The following is a 12,391-nucleotide window of genomic DNA, read 5'->3' on the forward strand; positions in this document are numbered from 1 at the left end:
ATCTCCCTTTATTTAACAAATACAGACGTTTTGGATATAAACTGTGTCCATAAATACACATTTTGGAGCCAAATGTAAACATGTAGTGTTTTTCTAACAGGGTTATTAAACATTAACAGAATTATTTCAGCTTGTTAACTTAATGCACTAAAATAAAATCAACTAAAACGTATACAGAATGTACTTAAAACTATGCAAATATATATATATATAAAAGACAAAAACAAAATTATTAAAATGGAAAATAAAAATTTAAAACTAATTTAAAATATTAACACAAAGTATAATAGTACCCCAGTGAAACTAAAATAAGTTCTTTAATCACAACTCTTCCATTAAGCAGATATGATATGTACTGTTAATTTAAATTGAATGAAATGATTCATATTTGATGTTTGTGACAGAACAGGAACAACATAATTTTTCAAAACATATCAATTTCATTGGAAGCTCTGTTAAGATCCATGTGAGACAAATCTTTACAGAAAAGCTATATAGATTTGTTATGGAAGACTCTTAAGACTTCTTAAAAAGTCAATGGTCTATTAAACACAATTAAAGCCTAATTAAAAGTACTAAAGAGCAATTAATGATCATTTTCTTTGGGTGGGATACATACTTCATTGATAATGCTTTTAACAAGTCTGTGTGGCAAAACACAAAGCGCTCAACATGAATAAAACTGAGCTCACAGAGCTGTGTTAATTTTTTTTTTTTTAAATATGAAGAAATATTTCTAAAGCAAAATAAAAATAATAAAAACTAAATCTGGATTCATGCATCAGTTTACTATTTACGCAACTGACTTTCATGTGCGACTGATTATATGCAATGTATATTCACACTAAATGGATATTTGAGTATATTATATCCATTTGGTATAGAAATTGCCACGATGCCTAAAATGAAGGAAATTTGATACAAGACATACACAAATGTAGAATTCTGTCATAATTATGAATTTCAATACCAGTGGTGATGTTCATAAAATGTGTTTACATTTAAATGCAAAGTTGTTGTAACTAACACAAGCAGATCTAAGATAATTAAGAGCCACAGTGGAAACATATATATAAATGCAAAAAAAAAAGACATCATGACTGATGAAAAAAATCATGCAATTTGGCTTGAAGAACGACAATGATGTATCATGTTTTGGTTTAGGATATAACATATATTTAGCATATAAACTAAAGCCCGTGGCTTCTGTGGCACATTCTTACTAGCACAAAGGCTAGACAGGAACATGAGTGCTGGCAACAGGCATAGATACGAACACATATACACACATATTCTCCGACACATTTCTTCACGCATACAGTTCTCTCTTGGTCTAAAATAAACACAACGATAAACCACACTTGAAATTATCTTCAGTTCTTGCTACCTCTGACATGATGTTGTTACAATAGAAACCTGTTGCTTTATGCGGCATTGTGACGTTCGGCCATAACTTACAACTCACTGAAGCTACCAGCAGTCCAGCTCATCTCTTAACACTAATCATCTGCTATAGTGAGTCGTCTATGCTATTCTCTTATCAGTCTTTCAACAGCAACCAAGCCTGAAACTGATCTGCGGTCCGTGCCAGCCGTTATCAATACCATCTACTGAGCTGGGTGCTCCATCAGCACAAAAGACAGTCTGTCAGGGCATTGTGGGATTGATTGTTGCGGCTGGAGTAAGAGGCACAAGAGACTTGAGCCGAGCCCCAAGCCAAGTGAGCAGTTTGCGATTCCTCCATTATCAATGAGCAGACGCAAGGTCAAACCCCTCTTCCCCAGTGCATCTTTCAAATACCGTGTTTGTATATATATTCAATCTGTCTGATCTACTGTTTGGATGAAAGCGTTTGGTCATGTTAAAGTTCTAACCCTTTTTGCATTAGCATTTTATATTACAGTGATTTCAGCACAATTATATTAAGGCTTCATTAGTTTTAGTGCTTTGCCTAAGAACCCACTGATGCCTTGCAATGTCACTTTTACATTTATATTGGATTAATACAGCAATATTCCCATCACAACGCTAAAGTCTGGTCACATTCGCAAAATGTTGTGGTCAAAACATCTAATTTGAGTAAATGTTGTGAAATCTGCCTAAGGCAATCTTACGCCCTCAGCGCAAATAACTGCATTTTGCATGCAAAAATTCATTGACGTTGGTAAACGTGACCACGCCTTAAGTCGAATATCCCAGTCACTCAAAAGTTGGCAATGTGAGAGATTATTTACACATTTACTACAATGGCAGCAGTTCAATGGCTTAAACCTGAGCTGGAAACCGTGATTCAGCCGCATTTAATAGATGGGCAGTTTGGTTGACTAGTTAGAGCACAAGGTGTATACACAGAGAGACAGTGATGAGGAGGGAAACAAGGTGAGAACAAGCAGCATTATAGTACAGTATAGCACCTGGTGATGTCGAAAGCCACAGAAAGCTTTGTACAAATTCACACGGTTTTTACGCTGTTATTAAAAAAGAGTAATAAAACACATTGTAAACAGTCTAAGAACAACGGTGAGAACAACAAAACAAAAAAATTGAGGGCCTGGAATGTTGTATTATCCAATGATTGGGCCCCAAACAGTTTTTTTGTGTGTGTGTGTGTTTGAGTTTTTGTGCATTTGTGTCTTGGGAGAAAGTGATTGTGTGAGCACAGCATTTGAGGTAAAATCTCACAATAACCGTAAAATCACAAGCAACTGAGCAGACTATTTGATTGACTATTCTTACACGTTTCTAAGGCCTATCTTCACACGAAACAAACACATTACATTCTATGCAAATTTCTTTGTATGTGTCTGTAAACAATCGAATTGTGTGCATACCTGTGAGTGCATTTTCCACACGACGGTCTTCAATTTTACAGATATGTGATTTGGATGTTGTATTTCGCATTTGTTCTGTTCCCATCAGTGTTACAAGTAAGAGTGCATTATTAATTCTAAGGACGTTGGCATGGATCAGAGATACTGCTGGTATTAGTATACGTGGTATAAGGGAATTGTGAAATAACAATTTCATGAACACATGAAAGGACAGCACACACACACTATAAATATTCAGTGTGTTTGAAAATTTCTACCATACACCAATTAGATTTGGCACATCATCTTGTTTTCCCGAATTAACGCTCCTTTCGATTCCTAGCAGGCTCCGAAGCTTAATGCCTGATGCGATTACCATGCAGTGCACAACTTGGCAACTCTCGTGAGGGATATATCTCTTCTTCACTTACTAATACAAATTTTCTTTTCGAAGGGCAGCCACTGCAGCCGTGGGTAGTGGTGTGAGAGGTCGTAGGAGGAGTGAAAAGGTACACGGAAATAGTGAGAAGGCTGCATGAGTGTGAAGGCAGGAGGACCCTTTGCAACTTGAAAAACAACCACGTTTACCAGTGCAGTCCACGAACCCATCTACGACACAAGAAGACCGTCACAAACATAGCCTGCACACTCTGTTCAGAGCCACATTAGGATAAGTGCTTGGGAACCAGTGCATCCCTAACATTTGGTTACCGCTATATGAGTCCTCTTTTATGAAAGCTCTCACTTTTCTAGCACTATCTCCTCATATTTGGGTGGAGGATCACTATAAGGGGCTGTCGTCTCATCGCTGCTGCTCTCTAAGTGGCCGGTAACTTCCTCGTAGGATGGCGGTGGGGTCGCCCCGGACAGGTGGGAAGCCACGGACAAAGACGAATCTTGCACATACAGGGAGCGATTGTTCTGAGAGTGGCTTGTGTGATGATGGGCGTCTTGTGATGTGACCGAAGCCCCGCCCCTCTCGCCACTGCTGACCACCACGCTGGGCCTGTCATTGGCGTGAGAGTTCTCTGAATGCGAGGGAGGGTCGCGGTGCACCAGGATGCGCGGGAGGCTGCGGGCATTCCGGTTAGCCAGATAGCGGTTCTGGGTGTAGGCCGGACGCCGGCGCGTGGCCTTCTGCAGTTGACAGCGCCAGATGAGGAAGAGTGCGATGATGATGAGGAGAGCCACGCCCAGTAGGGGCACCACCATGTACACAGTGTCCGGACGCTCCAAGCGGGAATCAGCATTGCTGTTCACTGTGTAGATGCTGCGGTTTTTCCAGAACTCCATCTATGAATGAAGTGATAAATGATATAAGCCACTTGCACACATGAAAGTGTTTAATTGCTGTGGCCTTCTGTGTTTCATACTAGCATTCACACACCACCACCAGAACACCATTCCACCAATGTTTTTTTTTTTTTTTTTTTACATTCTGCTGTAATTTTGAAAAATTATTACCAAAAATTGAAAATATTATTGTGTATATTTAGGATGCATAAACGCTAAAAGCTAGTCATTAGGCCATTTTATTAAAAATAAAAATAAAAAAAAAGTGTAAAATGTGATATACATTACTTTTTTATTTCCATCACAGAATGCCATTAAACACAACATGTAATTTACGATGTGATGGAAATGGAACTGAGATAAAAAATGTCCAAAAATAAGTTTTAATAGAGTTAATTTTCTAAAAGTCTACAGGGCCAGAAGTGCCAAAAGTAACACCTAATAGAAACACCCACTTATAAATTTTGTAGATCTGTATGTCATGTTTGCCTGTAGGTAAAGTGTGTGGAGTAATTGCTTTAATTCCTAAGAACTTTGCGACTGGCTCAAATTCTGTGACAGCAGATTTCTTACATAAACGCATCCAAGCCTGGCAAGTGCTTGTTCACACATATTTGTTCACTCTAATACTGCACTGTTTCAGCAAAATGCTGAAACTGATTTGCTGGTATTTTCACAGCCTCTCTAAAGGGAACAATCTGTATGTGTAAAGCAGTAGACTTGCATTAAAGGGGTCATGACATGAGAAATCAAATTTGCCTTGATCTTTTAGAAAATAAGAGGTCTTTGTACCTTTGTACCTACTAGCTGCCCACTGCTCCGGGTGTGTGTTCACAGTGTGTGTGTGTTCATTACTGTTTGTGTGCACCTGGATGGGTTAAATGCAGAGCACAAATTCCGAGTATGGTTCTCCATACTTGGCAACACGTCACATCTTTTCCTTTTTCCTTTCAGAGAGAGGTTCAGAATGAGGGTTGATTTGGATTTTTCCACATATTTATGTTTTTGTGCAAAAAACGTTGTAAGTAAACCTCAAGGAACATATTAAAATAATAAAAAAATCCATGTCACGACCCCTTTAATATTAAATTGCATCCACAAACAAAAAACAAACACAGGAAATAGAATTTGTTTACATCTTTGGCCGATGAAGACAGGATTTACCGTTCGCTCCTTATTTTCAAACACTTCATTGGCCTCCTCAAAGCTGCAGCTCTCCTCGGCACACTCCCTCTCAATGTTGCCCGGCCGTAACTCCTCCAGGAAGCCATTGGCCCGTGGAAAACGCTTGAGAAGAGAGTTTGCATCCCTGCCATCTAGGAACGCTGAGAGATCGGAAGACATCTGTATGTTTTATTGGGGGCAAAGGTGTGTCTCTGTTTGTTCCTGTGAGTAGTATACGTATGTTTGCCAGTCATATACTCAAAATGTTTTTTTTTTGTTTGTTTGTTATTCCCATAGAATTAGCAATTATGGATAGAAATTATGTTTTTATTCTAATAATCATTTTCCATCCATTTATCGCTCTCAAAACAATACAAAAATTAAGCATATTCACAGTAAAAGTTCACAAGACCTGTAATGTACATTAAGAAAATAGATAGGGTCAATTTTCATTTCATGCAGACTATAAAATCTATTTCCTAAATTAACAGGCAATGCAGCACATCTCAAGAAGGGCTCAAAGAACCCAAAGAGCTTTGACACATCATCTATTAATTCAAGGTTTTATGTCATTTTAACAAGGTGTGTCAAGAACTACTTCACTATTTTTAGATCAGACAGAAATAGGAATGGACTCCAACTTCAACATATTAAAATTAAGTTATTGAAAACTGGTCCTTACCTGCTGCCATCCTCAATCTGAACTCAGTCTGAAGTATTTTGACCTGGGGAGAAGAAAAGACGCATTTAAAGAGTTGGAAAAAGTTTTCTTATGTGCACACTTGTTGTAATTCATCATAATTATGGCCATTCGTTTTTATTAAATGACAACAAATCAACTGTGAGAATCAAATATGAACTCCAGGCCATTGGCATACTAAATATTCTGGTAAATATTCTAATGGGCATATTCTTAAAATATAACATATAAAAAAGACTGCTATCACACGAAGATGATATCTTTACTATATGAGTCTATATAATCTCTTGCCCGTCTATGTTGATGGGGAAGGAGGAGGGGAGGGAGGAAGAGGTTCCCATAGTAACGGAGAGGGTCGATAGAGAGATGCGCGAGCTAAATTTATATCACTCGAGCTCACTCCTTAAAGAATTAATTTAATTCGCGAGTTACTATCGCTTTAACGCACACGAAAAATGCCATCCCAACGCGATTTCACGTTTATTATTGTCTAGAAACAATGTTAGAGATAACACGAGTAAGAAAAACAAGACATACAAAGCATACTTGAAATTCTAGATTCAAAATAGATTTTCTTCTAAGTGCAAGTGTTTTTAGAAAATATTGACAAAAAAAATTAATGTAGTAACATTTCCTATGGCCATTCTTAAAAGCAAATAGCTTTCTTAAACGCGAATAAAATATTTATAAGAGACACATATTCAGTTTGACTATAGCAGCTGACCCTTAGAGGGGCTCTCAGTGTGATTAAAAATGTATATTTATAAATGCAGCGAAATTTTTAGTTGCCATGGAACAAAACAAAACAATGTACACATTTGTAATTTAGAGGAAGATGCAAAATAATAATAAAGCCTACCTTCCAGGCTGTTACAATTGCTAGCCCATTCCATCTCTGTTTCCAGCTAGTGAGCACCCACATGAGTCACGGATGCCGTTTGATTGACATGCGGATGGACCAATAGGAGTCATGGATTCCCCCTGATTGTCCAATGATATTTTACTGTTGATTTCGTACACGCAAAGTCACACTTCTTCGGGAATGGGGGAAAAATAAACTGGGTAGTGTAGTCTGTCTGTGCACACGTATACGCGTCTCCGACACAGTTTTTAGAAACCCTTGCATGTTTATGCCCAGACATTAATGTTTTATTCCTATCGTTATGGACGCGGAGTGCCATCAAGTGACATTTTAATTTGAGAAAGAGGATGACAGAGTCAGCATAGAGTCAGGGGTCTCTCTCGATGCCACGCCTTGAGTTAAAAGACAGCATTACCCACAATGCTGAACGGCTCCTTTTTAACTCTGTCTTGCCGCTTGTGCTGGAACTGTGATTTTTGAAACATCAGTAAACCACAAGGTTGCAAAACAAACTTTTAACTCACATTTAAATGTAACAACCAAATTAAGCTGTACCATCCTAAATGTCTTAATACTGGCCTACGTTAACAGAAATTTATAGTAAATAAAAACATGTTGTATAAATTAGACATAGCAAATTGCGTACTGAAACTCACTGGCATTCTCTGGCATTGTTATTTTATTTATTTATTTATTTTAATTTTTTTGTTAATGCACTACTGTCATTGAGGAGTAGGCTAAGAGGTAGGCTTTCAGTCCAGGGACCATGGAGAACAGAGATATGAAACAGGGATTCCCTGCTGCATGTTATAGAAACTAAGCATTGCATTGTAACCATAGCCGACTAACATACAATAGTGAAGTCTCATATTAATGAGTTTACATACTTTATGATGCTCACAAGCCATTAAAATAATCATTGATGAGTTATATACATTACATTTAACTGAACTTAATATTTTATTTATTTATTTACATAGACCTATTTTCACAAAATTAGTTTGAGGTCAAACAATAACCCACAGACACTCTGCAGTACCACAATAGTCCCTTTAGGGGTGACAGACCCCCTGTTGAAAACCCCTAACGTAACTCCTTTTATGCTTTAATGTTTTTCTCAGTTTTAAAGTCACTTAACCTTGTGAAAAATAATTGCACATAAGTGTATGAAATGCACACTTGTGTACATGAAATTGTGAAAGTATATTTGAGAGAAAAAAAAAAGTTTTTGCAGATAATATTAAATTAATTAAATAAAAGGTCACAAGTGTACTTAAAGAAAGGACATGTCATTAGTATATTTGGTAACGGTTTATTTTAATGTATCCTTGTTACACATGTTACAAGTAATTACTATTATAATACCAAAAAAGTATGCATAATTACATGCAAATAACCCTAAGCCAAGCCCTTATCCCAACCCTAACCCTATAGTAAGTACATGTAGTTTATTAATATTACTCAGTACTTAAATGTATAATTACACTGTAACAAAGACACCTTAAAGTATAACCCTATATTTCCTAACACACTTAAGTACACTTTTAGAAAGTGAAAATTATTGAATTACTGTTTTAATAATCTTTTGTCATGTTTCATTTTTGTTTTTATTTTTATGCTAACGAAAAAAACTAAAGCACTTATAAAGTACTTACAGTTAATAAAAGTTAACTCAAAGTTAATACATTTTAAATGTACTAAACTGCAACTTCATTAAATGTGTAGTTACAAATATATTTAAATACATGACATACAAATTTCAAAATAAATAACATGAAAGTATGCTTGTTAGTACATTCAGCAGTACATTATGAAATTGCATTTAAAGATGTACAATTATTTCTGTAATAAGTACAAATTTTTTAAATATGCTAAAATGTAATTCTTTTTCTCAAGGGTTTACAGTATACTATAACTCTTTTATGGATTTTATAGACTGAACAAACATTTATCTTAGAAGTGTTAGAGGCTTTTCATAGTCAAAATGTTATAACTGTTCTGATCTTTTTCTGGCCCTTTGGTAGATATAACCACGTCAATGTCCTCCGATAAGAAACTGCCTTTTCTCATATTTATTCATAGAAGTAGCAAAGCTATCAAATCAGTTCTCTGCTGACCTTTGACTTTAACAGAAAGAGTCCAATCTTGAAAATCCAACATTCTTAAGGGGACATTGTCATAGTAGACAGTGTCCTTTATCAAAGCTCTTTTGTTTGAACCCTGGACAAACAGCAGAGCCCCTCCTAGTCAACAGATCTCAGTAATCAGAAAACATCAAAGGACTCAAGCGAGTTCCAAAAAAAGAGACTTATCAGAAGCACAAATCCCAAACAGACGAGGTTTGCACTCATTTAAATATAGATTTTTATTTTAAATCAAAAGTAAAAAAGTAGAAAAATATGCCATAAATACATATATACATAAAATGTACATAAATCATATTATTAAATTAGGGATGGGTAATAGAATACAAACAGAATTTTATAAGAACCCTGAGATCGCTCTGAAACAACATTTCCCAATGTGGGATTGCATTTTCACTGTTTTTAACAGAAATGACTTTTATGCAAGACACATCTAAATCTACATTCATGTAACTGATGTTTCCTGCATAAAACAATCAGTAAAAATCACTCTGGTTGTGCTCTAGATGCTCATAAGAAACACCATGTCCATGCACTGAATTATTGATGGCACGACTTCTCTAATGGAGCGCGATGTGGCATTATCCAGTGTTGATGTCTTTTTCTCAGCAGAAAGTCACTGTTGCAGAGACGGGTGAGGATGAACGTTCAGTTGTAACTGGTGAAGTGACTGTTAAGTTTAAGACACTCCTCAGCATCGCTGTCGTCATCTTCATCACAGCTGTCCTCCTCTTCCTCGCTGTCTGACTCATCGTAGAAGTTTATGGTGGCCTGCACTGGGAAATTTCTGAGCAGGGCCTCGCCGTCGCTGAAGAGGTAGTCGTAGGATTTTGATCTGGGCCAATACAGCCTAAAGTATGAAGAATTAAACGGGTAAATACAAACTACGCAAACAGACCACGGAAATGCTTTTTTAGCATGGCAAAATAAGCCTTATTTGGAACAGATTAGGGTTTTTAGAGCCAAAATAAAAGCATGTTATAAAACAAAACCATTGCTCAAGCAAAATTAAATGCTCACTGACCTGACAGGGTGCTGGAAAGACTGCATTTTGCCATCTGTTGTAGTGTTACTGGGCACTTCTGGCCTGGAGTAAGGCTGGAAAGAGTGAGAAAAGACGTGTAAGACCACATGCACGAAATACAGCTCAAACAATGCTTCCTGTCCAGTGTTTATGAGGTGATATCACTGCCAGCTTCGTGGGTGTAAAACACCCTGGGCAGGATGCAAAAGCTATGACATGGAGGGTGTAAGGCTAAAGTGTTTGTGGGAACCTGGCTCCAGCTCCCTTTCCCAAACCTAGAGGTGTCTGCTTTAATCTTGGCAAGGGATCGCTTGCTCTGTGCGAGCTGTTTTCTCCTACACCTCGTCTCTGGGCACAGACTCAGTGTTCACACTCAGACAGTGGTGCCATATGGCTAAGTGTCTCAGCGCTAGAGCTGCTCAGTCTGCCTTTGCGTCACTGAATAGCTTGGTGTCAGTGAAACACCTCCACAGTCACACAATCTGCTGCCTAACGCCTGTCTGTCACCTTAAAGCTACCTACTGCTCTAAAAAAACCTATATGCCACACAAACAATTGAAATTTTCTGTGCTGTTAAGTTGAATTAACCCGCAGCCTAATAAATAGCACTAAGTACAGGAGTTCATAACGGTTCCATGTGTTTTCTGAGCTTAATAACATTCCTATAGCCTACAAATGGAAATTCTATTGAAATATTAGAATTGCAGTGGTGGAAAAAAAACTTACACAAGCCAACTTGGTTCTGCGGCATTCAGTTTGTGCATCCTTTCTTGTCATGAGCCACGGTCTCCAAAGGGAAGCTGGGCTGTGGATCGAATGACAGAAATATTTTAGATGTGCATCTAACAGGTAACCTCTATAGAATAGAATAGAATAGAATAGAATAGAATAGAATAGAATAGAATGCTCACCTGCTAGACTGCTGGATGTCAGTGTTCATTGCACTGGACAGAGGAGCGGCAACGCACACAGAATTCATTTCTCTTTTTTGCTGGGCGATATTCCCAAATAGTCCTGTTTTGGAGATGGACGCCTGGGATGAGTCGTTATCCTCCGGAGGGGAGCGAATAAATGAAGGAAAGTCGCTCTCGGGGTTTTTATGGAGCTGGAGCTGCAGAGGCGGGGCTGGACGATGATGCCGATGCCAAATGATCCGAGGTTGTTTTAAGAGGGGGTTTGGTGCTGTTTGCCAAATGACTGGGATAGAGACTGCTACGGACATTTTGGTGTGAGGACATCTCCAGTTGTATAAACAGTGCGCCCCAGCGTGAGGGTGAGAAATCTGGTACCGTGAGGTTATTGCAGCAACACGGAGGGGCAAACTTACACACCATCTGCGAGAAAGACGACGGGGGGCGACGCAGGACTGGAGCCATATATAATATAGGCTAGTTAGTTAATTATAAGGTTTCGAGGCTAGATTAATTAGGACTACGCAGGCGTGATCAAACCATATGCTACATAAAACCCAAAACGTGTGCCCTATCCTTACTTATCTATAGGCTATGTATTTGAAGGGAAATGCAACGTTCTTATGCTTATATAATAGTTTATTTATTTTTAGATTTTAAGTTCTCTCCAATGTGTTTTTGTTAAAATTATGTAAATAAAACGAATCAATAAAAACACTACGGACGTCATCTTATTGAATTGTATACTTGTAGGCCTACCCTTTTATTTATTACCCGTTTTTGATTTTGTAAAGCAACCGACAGTGCAAAACCGAACGTCTGTAAAAATACTTTATTCTCTTAATTATAAACTCTTTTTTATTAGCCTAGGCTATAATATCTAATAACACCATGTAGTATCTTGGGCTAATTGTAAACCCTCTTCATTTAAAGGCATAACTAACCAACACAGACCTAAAGGCATTTTATTCTTTTTAAATTTAGCTTAAGATTGTATAAAACAGTTTGTTAACATTTAAAGTCACTCTTTGCCTAATTAAATGTTTAAAATCTTTATGTTAAAAAAACCTGAATTTTCTTTGAATGACGCATTCCCTTACTTTTATTTAGATTTTCTGATGATCCGTCTCTGCTGTCTGTGGCTCCTTTAATTATTGCCTTCAAAAACTGATCTGAAAACAGCTGTTAACTGAAACACTTGCAGGAGTCACCAAAAGCTGAAGAACTAAAGCAGATCCGCGGTCAGTTCGAGCGCGTCTCGCGCTGTTTGTCTAAAAGCACGCGTTCACACTTGAGCCCGTTAAGAAGGGTGCAAAATATCTCACTAAGCGAATTTAACGAGGTCCTAATAGGGGCTTGATGGACTTCGACACTCCATTTGGAGGAGCAAATTTGCTAGACTGCGTCATTCTGACCTCCTATAGGGCCAGCAAACTGACCCGCGCCAGGCAAAAGGCACAAATGGACAAATGAAGATAGAGGC

General features: G+C 37.7%; 2 protein-coding genes across 4 annotated transcripts; both read right to left on the reverse strand.

The window, feature by feature from the left end:
* Window positions 1-1,148: 1,148 nt before the first annotated feature.
* Window positions 1,149-6,917, reverse strand: LOC109086720 (transmembrane gamma-carboxyglutamic acid protein 3-like). Of its 3 annotated transcripts, none has more exons than XM_019101021.2 (4): window positions 6,827-6,917; window positions 5,950-5,992; window positions 5,268-5,428; window positions 1,149-4,103 (listed from the first exon to the last, which is right to left on the reverse strand). In XM_019101021.2, exons 1-4 carry the CDS (start codon window positions 6,887-6,889, stop codon window positions 3,552-3,554), a joined length of 819 nt encoding a protein of 272 aa, XP_018956566.1. In that variant the 5' UTR covers window positions 6,890-6,917; the 3' UTR covers window positions 1,149-3,551. The 3 variants fall into 3 exon arrangements, with proteins under 3 accessions (XP_018956566.1, XP_018956567.1, XP_042603482.1); XM_019101022.2 differs by having other exon boundaries at window positions 5,268-5,447; window positions 6,827-6,904; XM_042747548.1 differs by having other exon boundaries at window positions 5,268-5,489; window positions 6,827-6,894.
* A 1,859-nt stretch (window positions 6,918-8,776) lies between these two features.
* On the reverse strand, window positions 8,777-11,823 carry LOC109086730 (protein ripply1). Its single transcript, XM_019101032.2, has 4 exons — window positions 10,909-11,823; window positions 10,724-10,802; window positions 9,998-10,071; window positions 8,777-9,823 (listed from the first exon to the last, which is right to left on the reverse strand). The coding sequence occupies exons 1-4, from the start codon at window positions 11,217-11,219 to the stop codon at window positions 9,622-9,624; spliced, it is 666 nt and encodes a 221-aa protein (XP_018956577.2). The 5' UTR covers window positions 11,220-11,823; the 3' UTR covers window positions 8,777-9,621.
* Between the last annotated feature and the right edge of the window lie 568 nt (window positions 11,824-12,391).

This window comes from Cyprinus carpio, chromosome B21, assembly GCF_018340385.1.
Source record: "Cyprinus carpio isolate SPL01 chromosome B21, ASM1834038v1, whole genome shotgun sequence".
Classification (NCBI taxonomy): domain Eukaryota; kingdom Metazoa; phylum Chordata; class Actinopteri; order Cypriniformes; family Cyprinidae; genus Cyprinus; species Cyprinus carpio.